A 16,372-nucleotide genomic window follows, 5' to 3' on the forward strand; every position below is an offset into this window, starting at 1 on the left:
CTGAATCATAAATTTATCACTGGAGTCTGAGAAAAACAGCAGGGCAATAGATACTCAAGAAACTTTCCTTCAAAAATCTTGTCTGAAGAAACAGCGAGGCGGCTCAGTGGATTGAGAGCCAGGCCTAGAGATGGGAAGTCTTGGATTCAAATTTGGCCTTAGACACTTGCCACCTATATGATCCTGGGCAAGTCACTTAACCTCAACTGCCTAGCCCTTACCATTCTTCTGCCTTGGAACCAATATACAGTATTGATTTTAAGTTGGAAGATGAGGGTTTAAAAAACAAAATCTCTACTCTAATTAAAAAATGAATAATATAGAAATAGTTTTTTTAATTTTTTTCATTTTAAATTAGTTAATTAATTTAGAATACTTTGCCATGGTTACATGATCTGTGTTCTCTTCCTCCCCCCTCCCAGAGCCCACAAGATGCCAGTGGAATTGTTTGTCATGGGGGTGGGGAGGGAGGAGGGGAGAGAGAGAACACGGATCATGTAACCATGGAAAAGTAAAGTATTTTTAAAATAAAATAAATAAAAATAAAACACAAAATCTTTATCTGAAGGACACCTTCATGACCAATCAATTGGAATAACTCTGATATTTAAAATAAATAAGGGAAAATGTTGATTTTTAGGTGGAAGAAAGTAGTAAGCAAAGAATAGGATAGAGGAGGTGGGGCATAAGAGATAAATGGACTGTATCACTATCAAGTTCCCCAGTAATAACTGGGAGCTTAATAAGCATATATTAATTAATAAATAATATACTTATTAATAGCAATAATAATTAATAATTATTAAAAAATTTTAAATTATACTAAGTGATATGGGTATATACACAAGAAAAAGAAAAGATCAGAGGGTAACTAGGTCAGGGTAAACATGGCTTCTTATCCCAGTGAAAATTAGAGATCATGGACAGTACTTACTCCTTTAAACAGAAACATATAGAATAGAAATATAGAATGTTTTATGTATTTCTATTCTATATGTTTCTAGCTTTTATTATAGTATAATAAAACATTATAATATATTATTCTATTATAATAAAAGACAACATTTTATTTCATAATATATTATATAATAAAAGATTAGATCTTGTTTTATTATGATATATTAAATTATATTATAATAAAATATTGTATTATATGCAATATTATAATATCATGTATTATAATATCATGATTATATATCATTATATATTATAATGTTATGATAAAATTATAGAATACAAAAAATAAAATGAAATATAAAAAGATATAGACTTCTATATTCTCATTCACACATATACACATATCTATCTATATGTCTATACATCTATATATATATAAGACATATAGAAATAACTCCATTTAGCAGCTAATTAGTTAAATTCCTTCCCCACCCAAAGCAGTAGCAGCCCATGAAAACCTTGCTTGGTCCAGCCCAGCCCTGCTCCCTAGTGATGTCCTCTTCAACCAACAATAACTATGTCTTGAGGTCTCTCACTCTAAAAGAAGAACCTAAGATCCAGGGCTTTTTCACAGCTTATCCCAACTGAAATTGTCTTTAAAAGTTGTGAGGGCCTTTTGTGCAGCTCATTCTCACCTTTTTTTATTTTTTTTTCCCTATAATTTGTTCCAGGCACCAGAATTACTGGTTATTTGCTCTGGAAATAATCCTTGCCCTGAGAGACCTAACAAAATAGTTGATGAGTTTTCACTTGCATGAATAAATCAGTCAGTCAAGCAACAGATAATTATTGGTGGGGGGGCCCTAAAGCTCTGTACTAGGCACTATAGGGGATGCAAAAAATGTATAGGACACAGCTCCTTCCCTTTAAATAGCTTACAAATTAGCTAAAGAGACCCAAAGAGCACACACGAGCCAACCAGAATACAAATCTTTGCCAACCTGAGTGCTATTGACTATGGGCCCAGTGGCAGTTCAGTGAAGAAAGAAAAGAAGCTTGGAATCCTCAGATATTGACTCTTGAAGGAGATGGGCAGGAGCTGGGCTCTGGAGGATAGGGAGGATTTCAGTAGGTGGCAGGGGAGGATGGAGATAAGTCCCTAAACTTTGACTCCAACTTTAGAGTGTATAGCCTGGGAATAAAGGGACCTGGGTTCTTTTCTCTAGTTCTACCACCAATGAGTTGTATAACCTTGAGCAAGTCACTTCCTCTCTTTGTGTCTCAGTTTGCTCCTCTGTAAAATGGACAAAATAGAAAAAAAAAAAAAAGTAAAATGAGAGATGAGCTAATGTCTAAGCTTCCTTTCAGCTCAAAAACTCAAGCTTCTAGGAACCATCTGTGCAAAATAGAGATTCCCAGTTTCATGTATAATCAATTCCCCTTTTTTTTGTCATCATATATTGAGAGAGATGCATAAAAATGTGTGTATACATGGATATAGTGATATATGTATGCATATACATTTAGGCATAACTATGTGGGTACATGTATATGCAAACACATGTATATGTTCATAGATAAATCTATAAATGTGTAAAAATGCATATATAAATATACCTGCCTATGTACATGGCATGCAAAGGTCTTATCTGGTGGCTAGCTTGTTCTCTTCTCTTTCAACACACCAGGCCTTGCAGCTGCAATTTAATGGGCCAGCTGAAAGCCTATCCCAGAAGTTTGGGCTTCTCTGCTCTTGTGCCCGCAGGCAGCCTCTGAGTGGGAGAGAAACTGCTGTCCTCCTTAGACTATGGGGAGCAGCTGCTGCCGTCCAGCCCCACAGCTCAGCTGCCCAGTCCCTCCTGTTTATGGGAACAATCTGAGGATATCGTCATATTATAGTGCAGTGCTGTATGACACGATGTTCATAATGGTGACTCCTTCAGAAAAAAATAGATTCATTCCAATTTAATTAATAACACATTATTCCCTAGTTTAAAAACAAGAGGGAGATATCTCTGTGTGTGTATCTATCTATCTATCTATCTATCTATCTATCTATCTATCTATCTATCTATCTATCTATCTATCGATGGAGGCAGATCTTCCCTCTTCCTTGACCATCTCACCCCAGAAGAGACATCCAGGCAGAACCAGAACTAGGCCAGGCAACTGGGGAATTGTCCCAGGCCACCAAAATTTAGAGGATGTCACAGTTTTCATATTCCATCTTTATAAAAAAAAATCAAACTGAGTTTAGCACATTGTTAGTCAGAACAATTAGTTGAAATAGGAGGCTACCAGATGACACGCTTTCTACTATTTAATATAATTCAGTTTCCAACCTCAGCCCTCTCCCATGAGGCTATGCCTAAGGTATTTCTCCTCCTGTAGCTTTATATCCCAGTATGAAGAGGGAAGAGGCAGATACATATCTATCTATACATATATATGTCTGTAGATATATATATATACACACAATGTATATGTAGACATGTATTATATATAGATATACACATACATTTATGTATATATAGCAATTTCTATAGATCCATATGTATATAGGTAAATATGCACACACATATATAGGAGAGAATTCATTTTAAAAGTTCCAAAATGGTTCCATTTTTTTTTAAGTTTGTATTTAGAGGGATAAACTCCAGTTATCTAGGAAATGCATTTATGTGAATCTCTTACATTCCTGAAAAAACAAAACCAAAATCCAACACAATTTTTAAAAATTGATCTCTTTGGGAGTGGGGAGCAATCATTTGACTTTTTAAACCTTTTTTTGATTGATAGAATAGAACATAATTTTTTCATTATTTCTTCTTGTTCCCTTCTTTAAGATGATACGAAGTTGAATCCGTATGGGGGAAGAGATGGTAAGTGTTTATTGGTTTGTGTTTAGTTTAAATATATTTTGTAGCATGTGAATATTTTTTCTCTTAATTGAGGTCTACCTTTTAAAATCTGAAATTAAAAAAAATTTTTTTTGTTTTTATATCCCCAGAACCTAATACTGTGTAGGCATTTAATTAATGTTTGTTGTTGGATTGGTTGATTCTTCCAGATTCTGCTAACACTTGGACAATGGGACCTGTGCCTAAGGCCTTGAGTCAGGGTAACCCTAACCTTTTGCTTTTACCCCAAAGTGTTTTTTTAAACCCTTATCTTCCATCTTAGAGAACCAGTATTGGTTCTAAGGCAGAAGAGTGCTAAGGGCTAGGCAATAGGAATTAAGTGACTTGCCCAGGGTCACGCAGCTAGGAAGTGTCTGAGGCCGCATTTGAACCCGGGACCTCCCATCTCTAGGCCTGGCTCTTAATCCACTGAGCCACTCAGCTGCCCCCTCCCCAATGTCTTGGAAGCACCAAATTGTTTAGATACTTGCTGTCAATCTGAGGCTCTTCTCCCCCCCCCCCCCCCCCCGGACTTTGAGGAGATTGTTCCACTGGGGCCGTGTCTAATTTCTCTACTCTAAATTTCACTCATCATTCTTCTTTCTTGACCCTCTGTGAGACTGAATAGGAATAACTCCAGAATGAAAAGAAGGCAGCTTGAATAAGATGGGATGAGATTGCCTCATGGCAGCTCTCACAGATGGCTAATGGGTTTTCATCCGCACCAACATCCCAGTCAATGAAGGATGTAGATTTAGCTCTTTAGAGGAGGTGAGACCTCCTTCATCTCCCAGTCTGTGTTGGCAGTAAACCCCCAAACCTCGCAGCCTGCAAGGGCACTCGAAGGGTGAGTGCCCCAAACCCAAAGACCCCTCGTCCCTCTCCCCACCAGTCCTCACACATCCCTAAGAATGATGTAGAAAGCCAACATCTTGAAGATAAGAGATACTCTGCAGGACTTGCCTCCCCTAGTGCAACTGGAGCCCAGGCTTCTGACCACCTTTCGAATGGAGTCTCCCAGCGAACAAAGAGCCTGACTGACAGGCAGCAGGTCGAGCGCCAAAAATGAATTGCTCTCTGGGAACCTCAAAATAGAGAAGGGAGCCGTTAATGCGACATCACCTAAACAGGCCTCCAGGAAGGTAACAAATGGAAAGCAAAGATCCTGTCCTCAGCCAATTACTCTGGGTAGGAGGTGGCCATCAGATGCTGGAACACATCGTCGGAATCACTGCGGACAACGTCCAGTTTCCTGCCAAGTCAAGGAAAAGCAGTTAGGAGATTTGGCTCCGTAATCCCTCTCAGTTGCTAATCAGAAGCTAGTTTTAGAGAGCTGGGAAGTGTAGACCCGGGGACCAGAGCAGAGCTGGATAATGGCGTTTCCTCGCTATTTGCCGTATACCTGGCAGCAGAGAGGAGACCCACAGATAGGAGTCATTAGGGAGGCAGCCGCGGATCAGGGAAGAATGCTAGATTTGAAATTAGACAGGCTGTCTTAATCTCACTATAATTTATTACCTTTGTGATTTTGGAAGTCATTTAACCTCTTTGGGCCCAATGTAAAATAAAGAGCTTGGCCTAGATGGTTTTTAAATTCCTTCCCAGCTCTAAATCTATGATCCTTTGTTCTTTAAAGAGGACAATTCATCTTTGCCTATCAATATGGTAATAATAATAATATATTTAATAAAGAATAAATGATATAGTTAAAAATAATAAATGATATGGTTAATAAATAATATATTTAATAAATAATATATCAAATAAGTAAGTATATTTAATAAACAACAGTGTATATTTAATAAATAAGTAATGTATTTAATAAAATAAATTATATATTTAATAAAAAATAAAATATTATTTTAATTAATTAAAATAATAGCTAGCATTGATATAACTATTGCTTTTAGCTTTTGTCATCCCACCAAATATCTCTAAAGAGGCAATCGAGTATGTTGGTTTATCATACCTTAATTCACTTTGACTTCCCTATTATATGGTGTCCTTCTAGGACAGAGGCTTCTAACCTGGGAGCTGTGTATAGATTTCAGGGGAATTCATGTACCTGGATGAAAAAAAAATTGAGATCTTTACTTTCACTAACCTTTAGTTTACTTTGAAATCCTAAGCATTTTATTCTAGGAATTTAAAAACAGTGTTCTGCAAAGAGGCCCACCAAACTACGAGGGATTCAGGAGGCAAAAATAATTAAAAAAAACCCTATTCTGGGAGGTAGGAACCATATCACTTCCTAAATATGTATTTCAATCCCTAGCCTAGGGCTATGGATGTATGTACTCTGGGTAAGTGTCTCCCCTTCTTTTTTGGTATATGGACCCCCTGAGGGATCATTCCAGCAGCAGCTTAGCATTTTCCATTCTTGCTTAGCATGCAGGTGATAGAAGTAGATGTTGGTATTGTAGTCTAAGCCTACAGCTGGCCTAGTGTCTGATTCAAGGCTTTTTTTTTCTTGTTTAAAATGCAGGATATACTTGCAAACCATAAAAATCCAATTAAAATGACTTTAAAAATTGAAATTTAAAAACATGTAATACAAGCATGAAAAGAATATAAAATACAACTCTCCATAATCAGGAATTGAAAGAAGAATTCTACAGGCAGTAGGAGCTCTAGAGAATATTTTTCTTTTTTTTTTTTAAACCTTTACCTTCTGCCTTAGAATAGATACTAAGTATCAATTCCAAGGCAGAAAAGGGGTTCAGGCAAGGCCATTGGGGTTGAGTGACTTACCCAGGATCACATAGCCAGGAAGTGTCTGAGGCTAGATTTGAACCCAGGACCTCCCATCTCCAGGTCTGGCTTTCTAACTACCTCGCTGCCCCTGAAGAACACTTCTTTGTCCCACTCCCAATCTTTTTAACATTTCAAATTATCAGGCTTATAGAACACAAAGTATTGCTGAGTCACAGGATAGATAAGAGAGAAAATACCCAGGATATAACAGCTGCAGTGAGTCTGCCCAAGTTCCCACTACAGGCTGGCTGGTGAGACTGAGTCGTCCTCCTTTTTTATTGGCCTTCTTGTGTGGGGAGGGAGGCTAGTGTTATTCTACTCCTTCCCAACCACTGCCTCCTCTTAGAAGTAGCTTTTATGGTCGCTCCTCCCTCAGCACTGTTCTTCTGGAGGAACAGCTTTCCTTTAAACCAACTGTTGAAAACAAGGGGAAAGGGCCCAGGGGCCACCTTTCAGGATCCCAGATTATCAGAGTCTGTTGGCTCATTTGACCTAGAGTCACCTGGGTCTAAATTTTTCAGTTCATAGTGGGAAAAAATTCTCTCTTTCTCTGTCTCTCTGTCTCTGTCTCTGTCTCTGTCTCTCTCTGTCTGTCTGTCTCTCTCTCTCTTCTCTCTCTCTGTCTCCTCTCTATCTCTTTGTCTGTCTCTGTCTCTTCTCTCTCTGTCTCTCTGTCTCCTCTCTCTCTATCTCTCTGTTTCTCTCTGTCTCTGTCTCTCTTCTCTCTGTGTCTCTCTTCTTTCTCTCTCTGTCTCTTTGTCTCTCTCTCCTCTCTCTCTCTGTCTCTCTGTCTGTCTCTTCTCTCTGTCTCTCTTTGTCTCTCTGTTTCTCCTCTCTCTCTTTGTCTCTCTCTGTCTCTGTCTCTTTGTGTCTGTCTCTGTCTTTCTGTGTCTGTCTCTCTGTCTCTCAGTTTCTGTTTCTATCTCTGTCTCTCTGCCTCTGTCTCTCTCAATCTCTATCTCTCTCTTTCTCAATCGCTGTCTCTGTCTGTGTCTCTCTGTCTCTCTGCCTCTGTCTCTCTCTCTTTCTCTGTCTCTCTCCCTCTCTATCTCTGTCTTTCTTTCTCTGTCTCTCTCTCTTCCAAGGAAGGCAAGGGTAAGAGAAGGAGTTAAAATGAGAGGGATAGCAGCAGCTAGCATTTATATAGCACTTTAAAGTTTGCAAAGTGTTGTACATGTTATCTCATTTGATCCTCGCAACAACCCTATAAGAGTAGGTAGGTGCTATTATTATTGTCAAATTTTTTGCAAATAAGGAAACTGAGGCTGAGGGAGATTAAATGACTTCCCCGAGGTCATTCAGCTAGTCACTAGCCTTTACCTCAGCAGTCTGAACAGTTTCAGCAGATCCAGGATCTGTTCTATGTTCCAGGTGCATGGCTCCTGTACTGCAGCTGTTCTGAGCATTTCATGGCTGGTGATCTCCTTTCATGATTCCCTGGGGTGCTCCTCTTGGTTCCATGTGCAGCTGGCAGGGATGGTAATAGCCCATGTTCTCAAACGAGTCTGTACAGCCACTGGTGCTCTCTTCTTTGCTATTGTTCAGTCATTTTCAGTCTTGCCTAGTCTTCATGACTCCATTTAGGGTCTTCTTGGCAAAAATACTGGAGTGATTTTCCACTTCCTTCTCCAGCTCATTTGACAGATGAGAAAACTGAGGCAAATAGGGTGAAGTGACTTGCCCAGCATCACAGAGCTAATAAGTGTCTGAGGCCAGATTTGAACTCAGGAAAATGAGTCTTCCTGACTCCAGGCCCAGCACTCTATCCATTGCATTACCTAGTAGCCTCTCTTCTTTTTCAGTTTTTAATTTTTAGTCCTTTTAAATTTGGGAGGGGGGAAAAAAGAATGAGACATTTTGGGACATAGCTAATATAAGAATTTGTTTCTCTTTGATAAGTATATTCTAATTTATTGCATATTTATAATAATTCATATGTATTATATTAGTGTTACGTTATGTATTGTTATGTATAAAAATAAAAACAAATGGTAATTCCAGGTGAAAAAAATTAATCTATCCTTCCCATTGCCTCTCAGTTGAGCAATTTTAAAAAATCTCTCAGTATAAACCTGAATGGTTTATATATACTGGACCTGAAATGGTCCAACAAAACAAACCCCCATGTTAGTCATATCCAAAAACGCACGTTCCTGGATTTTAATTTCGTCACCTCTGACTAGAGAGGAGTAGCAGATTTCCTCTTTTCTTCCTTTGGACCTATGGTTTGTCATTGCATCTATCAGAGTTTTAAAGTCTCCCAAAGTTTTGTTTTGTTTTGTTTCCATAATGTTATTATCTCTGGATAAATCGTTCTCCTCTTTTCACATAGCTTTAGGTGCCCTGTCCCTTACGATGAAAAGGGGAGGCTTATTAAAGTCAGGCCAAGTAAGAACAGATTCACAGCTAACCCCCTGATCATGTGACCATGGAAAAATTTTAAAATAAAATAAAATTGGGGGCAGCTGGGTAGCTCAGTAGATTGAGAGCCAGGCCTAGAAATGGGAGGTCCTAGGTTCAAATCTGACCTCAGACACTTCCTAGTTGGGTGACCCTGGGCAAGTCACTTGACCCCCATTGCCTAGCCCTGCCTTGGAACCAATACATAGTATTGATTCTAAGTCGGAAGGTAAAGGTTTAAAAAAATGAAATTAAATTAAAATTTTCAAAAGCTAATGCCCTCAGCATCAAGGAGGGGAACAGTAAAAGGTTTCCATTCTGACCAGAAGACTTCCATCTCCAGCATCTTTATCTCCTAGGTAGCCCCAAAGGAGTTATGCTGGCCATCTGTCAGAGAGAAAATGTGAGGTATAGTGGGCATTGGATTGACCTTGAAATCAGGAAGATGTGAATTTAGGTCTCATATTTGGCAAACACTACCTATGTGACCCTGGCCAAGGCACTTAAATTCCAAGTGCCCCAAGCAAGCCTCAAGACCATAAAGTACAAAAGAGTTGTGGTTTCGCAGATAGCTAGATCCAAATGAAAGAGAGTTTCCAAAGGAATCCCCCATATGAATGAAATCTCACACAGATCCAGATCTCCCCCTCTTCCCCTCAGAAATGTGGTTAGAATTGGAGGACACTCTATGCCTCCATGTCATAAGCCTTCTGCATTCTGCCTTCTTTGCAGATCTACAGAACAAACCTCCTAAAATAAAGGGTCCTCCAGTGCATGCAGGGGCCATTGCGGGCATTGTGCTGGCCGTCCTCCTAGTTGCAATCATCATCCTGGCTGGGATTTACATCAACACTCATCCTACTTCTAATGCTGCCTTATTCTTCATTGAGGTAAGTCTAGGATGTAACAGCAGTTGTCTATATTCCATGTAGGGACCAGAGCAATCCTATTCAATGCACTTCTGATTTCTAGACCCCAGAGCATCCTATTCCTACTGAAATAAAAACAAGAAATCCTCGTTAAATCTGTCATAGCACTGGGTCTGCTGCCTGACTGAGCAAATTAGAAATACATAGTCCCTTTTTTTAAACCCTCACTGTCCATCTTAGAATCAGTACTGTGTATTGGCTCCAAGGCAGAAGAGTGGTTAAGACTGGACAATAGGGGTTAAGTGACTTGCCCAGGGTCACATAGCTAGGAAGTGCCTGAGGTCAGATTTGAACCCAGGATCTCCTGTCTCTAGGCCTGGCTGTCAATTTACTGAGCCTCCTAGCTGCCCCCAAAACATAATCTTTTACATTCTTGGGATTTATCATCTAAAAATAATGTTCTTCAGTCATTTCAGTCCTATCTGGCTCTTTGTGACCCCATCTGGAGTTTTCTTGGCAGAGATACTGGAGTAGTTTGCCATTTCTTTCTCCAACTCATTTTACAGTTGAGGAAACTGAGGCAAACAAGGTGAAGTGATTTCCCCAGGGTCACACATTTAATGTTTGAGACTAGATTTGAGCTCAGGAAGAGGAGTCTTCCTGACCTCAGGCCTGGCACTCTATCTACCATGCCACCGAGCTGCCCACAATACCACCTAGCTGCCTGCTGTGCCACTTAAACTGTTCATCTAAAAATACCACATCATTAACTTGATGAATTCTTGCTGTCTGGTTAGGAACTAAAAGAAGGAAGCAGAAGGAAGTAGGAAAGTAGAAAGAAGGAAATTGTCTCTCCCTTAAAGTACACATTTAGTGGCTCAAAAACAAGTTTGGGTTGATTTGGGTGGCATCAGTTGGGTAAGCAACTAGAGAGAGTGCCAGGAATATGACACTTAAACCAAACACTTACCAGCTGTGTGAACCCTGAACGAATCACTTAGTGTCTCAGCTTGATTTCCTTCATCTGTAAAATGGGGCTCACAATTGTACTTCCTTCCCTGGTGTTGTCTTCCTTATTCCAGGCCCAGTGCTCTATCCCCTATGCCACCTAGCTGCCTACTAGTATTTATGCCCTAGGGAGCTGCCCGAAGCAAAAAAACAAAAAATATGTAGCTACTTATGTAGCTAGTAAGAGTTAATTTACACTGAGATTTGAACCCATATCTTTCTTCCTTCAAGCCTAACACTAATCTATTAAAACAGGTAAAATAATAATAATAATAATTAATAGCATTAACAATATTAATACTGATGATTTTTACTGTTTTATAATTTCTATGAGAACCTGTTTCGTGTTGATTATAGCTCTAAAAAATAATGTTCCATTCTCCCTCATTTCGAGCTACATAACTAAATTCTTTTTTCTTTATCTTGCCCTCCTTTTAACTTCTTTATCCAACCTAGATTTTCTTCTTGCCCGAAACAGCAAATGTGTAGACAGTCTTAACCTTCCACAAACTCCAAAACAATAGTCATCAATGCCTGGTTATTTCCCTCACCTTCATTTAAACCTCTTTCCAGTTCTTGTAAGATGGCATTTCAGCTTTTGAAGCAGCATGGCAGAATGGATTGAGTCTGGATCTGGATTCAGTAAGATCTGAGTTCAAATCTTTCTTGTATGACTATGGGCAAGTCATTTGGTTAAATGAGAATAATGATGCTGTTGTTCAATCATTTTCAGTCTTGTCTGACTCTTTGTACAAGACCCCATTTTGGATTTTCTTGGCAAAGATATTGGAGTGGTTTGCCATTTCCTTCTCCAGCTCATTTGACAGATGAGGAAACTGAGGCAAACAGGGTTAAAGGACCTGCCCAGGGTTACACAGCTAGTAATTGTCTGAGGTCAGATTTGAATTCAAGAAGAGGAATCTTCCTGGCTCCAGGCACTTTGCTCTATCCACTGTACCACCAAGCTGCCCCTGGGAATAATAATAGCATTTTCCTAATAGAGTTGTATGAGGACCAAACAGGAGAAAGCATGTAAAGTGCTTTGCGAACCTTTTAAACGCTAGTCAAATGTGAGTTAAATTTTCTCATGTTCTTTACAGTTGCTTAACCTGATGTCTATGAACTTTTTATTTTAATATTTTTATAACTGTATTTCTTTTTTATTTTTAAATATATTTTTCCATGGTTACATGATTCATTTTCTCTTTCTCCCTCACCTTCCCTCCCCCCTCGCAGAGCTGACAAGCAATTCCACTGGGTTATACATATGTTTTGATAACTGTATTTCAACTTAATTGGTTGCCTTTACAGAGGCAACCTATGTGTTTTATGCATTTAAGAATATTATTTGACATGAAACTGGGACAACAAAATATCTATGAATTAAAAATAAATTGGGGCATCTGGGTAGCTCAGTGGAGTGAGAGTCAGGCCTAGAGACAGGAGGTCCTAGGTTCAAACTCGGCCTCAGCCACTTCCCAGCTGTGTGACCCTGGGCAAGTCACTTGACCCCCATTGCCCACCCTTACCAATCTTCCACCTATGAGACAATACACCGAAGTACAAGGGTTTAAAAACTTAATTAATTAATTAATTAAAATATTCTTTGGAAAAGGGTTCTATAGACTTCATGAGACTGCCTTGGGGATTAAGAATTCCAGGTAATTCTCTTGGTATTTCCAAATTCTTGTCTCATTTCTCTGAGTAGTCCATTACCTTTTCCACTGCAATTGAATTTCCACAATCTTTGCTCTGACTTTGAATGTGTGTGTGTATGCTTGACTCTGCAGCGGAGACCTCATCACTGGCCAGCTATGAAATTCCGAAACCGCACCAGTCATGGGACCTACACAGAAGTTGAGCCTTCAGGACAAGAGAAAGAGGGCTTTATGGAGGCAGAACAATGCTGAAAGCAGGGTTTCTTCCATTCCTTCCCTCTTCTTCCTTACCAAAAACCAAGACCCAAACCATTGGCCTTGATTATGGATTCTTCTCTCTTTTATGATGAGCTCCATTCTCTTGAGGGTGGGAAGGAAGACCCAATGAGACCCCAAAGTCAAGGCCAATGTTGTTCCTCTTTATTGAACTCCTCTTAATATATCCTGGGGCATGGAGACAGAGCGATGAAGGATTTGCCAAACGACAGCATGACAGCCAAGCTGCAAGGCTAAAGCAGGAAACAATGCACTCCAGTGGATCTTGTGGGAAATAGTGATAGCCTGCCCTCATTTTCCCCTTGGCATCCATGATGTATAGCCGTTCCCCCATCTGAGTCTTGTAATATGTCAGCCTGCATCCATTCCTTCAGCCCCTTCCTGCATAGGGATGGAGAGGGTTTGGAGACCCTGCAAACCTCACCTAGCCCATGCATTTGTCGCAATATTACTAGGACTAAAGGATGCTGGGTCTCTACAATCCATAGACTTGAGAGCCGGTCCTCACAGCTATGGATCCAGCACATAGTCAGCTTCTTTGGATCAGCCTGCCAGAAACCAACATGCTCTCCAACTGCTAAACCCAAGCATTGCTGCACTTCAAAGCTCTTGCTAGACCACTATTCAGTGGGATGCCATCAAACTATGGTAAAATGAGGAGGGGAGGGAACAAGATTTCTCATAGAGTTCCCAACCTGCCCACCAAATTACTCCTTTCCAGAAAATAAGTTTGCAAAAACTGGAAGGGAAACACACCACCCCAAACATAACATCATGACCTGGTAGGAAACATTGGTCTTACAATCCCTGAAAAATCCACTCCTATTGAGAGTGTGATGTGGTGGATAGAGAAGATTGGAAATGAAACCCATCAGTACTGGTTTCAAATGCCACCTCAACTCCTTCCTAGTTGTGTGAACCTGGGAAAAACCTTCTGGGCCTCAGTTCCTCATTGTAAAATGAGGAATGGACTCAATGACCTCTACAGTCTCTACTAGCTCTGATCTTCTGATACAGCAAATAAGCATATACGTGACAATCTGAGAAGAAGGGAAAGGGCAATAAGAAGTGAGTGATCAAGAAAGGCTTTCTATAGGAGGTGGAGCATGAGCTCAAGTTTGAAGAAGTTAGGGATGCTAAGAGGCATGCTAAGAGAAAGGAACCCATGGCCATATATTCCTGCCGAGGCTACCTTTGGCCCAAATCCTGTCTATTGACTTGTTTGGCTATCATTGCCAATGATTCTGTCCAAAGGCAGGGCCTAATTGATATTTTCCTTCTTCTAGACTGGATTCATGGAGCCATTAGACATAAATATAGTGGCTAGATGGTCAGCCCCAGCCCTGTTTTCCTCCTATTGCTTGCTTCTTGAAATAAACTCACCAGGGAACCTCAGCTGAATTCTATTCAGAAACCAGGATGCCAAAGTGGCTGGGACCAAGAAGGCAGAATAAGCTATGAGCTTGGTCATTATCTTCTCGAGGGTAATCAGAGGCTAAATTGCTGCCTCACTTATGAGGACTTCCCCCCACCTTTTCTATAAATGTTTTACTGATGCTTTTTATTTTCCAGTGATTTATAATGAAGATCTTTAAGCAAAACAAACCAACGTATTGGGCACGACTGGCAATTTATGTATACCTCATTCTACACCTGTGTTCTACCACCTCTCCACTAAGAGGCAAGGGTACTGTCTCACCATTGGCCCTCTGCAATAATGATTGGTCACTCTTTTTATTAGACCCAGTATTGTTTTCCTTTACCTTTTTGTGGTCATCACATAAACTGCATTCTTGTTTCTGCTTACTTGGTTTTGCATCACTTCATCTGAGTCTCTCCAAGTTTCTTTAAGGGAACTTTTTCAGAAATGACTTGACCTAAAAAGGTGGTTTAACTTTCCCCAGGTAAATTAACTTTGACAGAAGATTGTAAGGAACAAAAATTCAGTCTCCAATAAAATCTGAAGGATATGCCTAATTGAGGTAGTAATATCCTCCTTGGAAAAATACAGACTTAAAAACTTACCATTCGCCCTATTCAAGTACAAGAAATATCAGTGCCAAATAATATCACAGTCTCAGTGTACTTATGTCTTGTTCCATGGTGTTGTCACAAAAGAAACACTTCCATTCAGCTATGGATATGTGATCTTAACAATGTAGCCATTCCCTCTAATGATGAAGACCTACTTCCATTCATGTCTACCCATTGTTTCAGCATCTGCCCATGAATTCATCACTGGAGATATACCCCATGTCCTTCTAGTCTTCCTCTTTCTTTGTTGAGATTGGGATGATATTATGGAGCCTGTAGGCTAACTATTGGGTCTGTTTTCCTCTCAACACGACTGGCCATCATCTTTTTTCAGTTATATGTTTCTGCAAGAACATCCATTTTGTAATTCTCCTAATACCTGATTTGTGATGTGCTGCAGCTATCTCCCACCTACCATGAGCCTCTTTGCTGTCCTTTGGGTAATGCTCAAATTCAGTTCTTCTGAGACTGTGGTGCTCCTTGACCAGTAGCCATAGAATCTCATTGGAAGAAAATAGGTGCTTAAAAGAAGATGGACCACCACTTTTTTAGGATGAGGTTTGGAGTCACTAAAAGAATTTTGCAGTTTCCAAAAGGCAACCCTGCCCAGTCTCCTCTTGCTTCTCATTTCTGATCCTAGCTCATTATCCATTTGCAGTCTTCCAAGATGCATGAGAGGTGGGGACAAACCCAAACAATCATCCTAAACAAAAACCTTATTGATATTTTTTCCAGTAGCTACATGGTTTATCCTCAGTGAGGAAGCTAATGACAATTAAAGAGGAAATATAGCAGACTTCTGGTACTACTGCTTAATGAGACAGAGACAGAACAGTGGGGAGGGCAGAACTGGCTTACTAAAATGAAAAAGGAAAAACAAAGACAACAGAGAAAATTGGATGATTTTCAAACTTCTAAAGAAATCCAAAAATTTCTACATTTTCTACAGAAAAAATTTCTAATAAGTCTATTTATTTTTTTAATTTGAAAATTTTTACTTAATTTATTTAGAATATTTTTCCATGGTTACATGATTCATGCTCTTTCCCTCCCCTCCTCCCACTCCCCCATAGCCAACAAGCAGTTCCACTGGGTTTTTACATGTGTCATTGATCAAGTAAGTCATTATTTATGAAAGGAACAACTGAGGCATTTCAAATGATCTAGTAGGAGGGTAAGACTTTTCTAACTATTGCCTGATTTTTTTCCTATACCATACTAGCAAGGCATTTGTGGCCATTATGGGAGGTATGGAGATCAGACAAGGGGACAGAAAGGTGGCATGTAATTTCTGCTGGAGACCCTGTACAATGAGTTCCACCATTTGGTCCACCCATCCTTCAGGATGCTTCTTCCCAATCTGAGCCTACTACTCTGGATCGTGGATAGGGAAGAGCCCCATGATTTGGATGAATGATTTTAGAGGCACTCTGCCAAATGTGAATGAGGTTCTCCAGTGGAGTCAGGAGGTGCTTGAAGCCATCCACTCCAGGTTAAGCAAAGCATCTGCTATGCCTATGGTCAGAGAAAGCTGAGATATCAGGCAGTGTGCCAGGCCTACCCATCTGTGTTCATT

The 16,372-nt window shown here is 39.8% G+C and overlaps 1 protein-coding gene across 1 annotated transcript in view; it reads left to right on the top strand.

Moving 5' to 3' along the window:
• PLXDC1 (plexin domain containing 1) overlaps nt 1-12,738 on the top strand; it is a 106,975-nt gene extending 94,237 nt beyond the window's left edge. The window contains exons 12-14 of the mRNA XM_044673647.1: nt 3,744-3,779; nt 9,684-9,841; nt 12,619-12,738. Coding sequence (XP_044529582.1) covers nt 3,744-3,779; nt 9,684-9,841; nt 12,619-12,738 — 314 coding nt within the window. The remainder of the gene's footprint in view (nt 1-3,743; nt 3,780-9,683; nt 9,842-12,618) is intronic.
• Nucleotides 12,739-16,372: the final 3,634 nt, after the last annotated feature.

The sequence above is a fragment of the Gracilinanus agilis genome, chromosome 4 (assembly GCF_016433145.1).
Source record: "Gracilinanus agilis isolate LMUSP501 chromosome 4, AgileGrace, whole genome shotgun sequence".
NCBI classification, from domain to species: Eukaryota; Metazoa; Chordata; class Mammalia; order Didelphimorphia; family Didelphidae; genus Gracilinanus; species Gracilinanus agilis.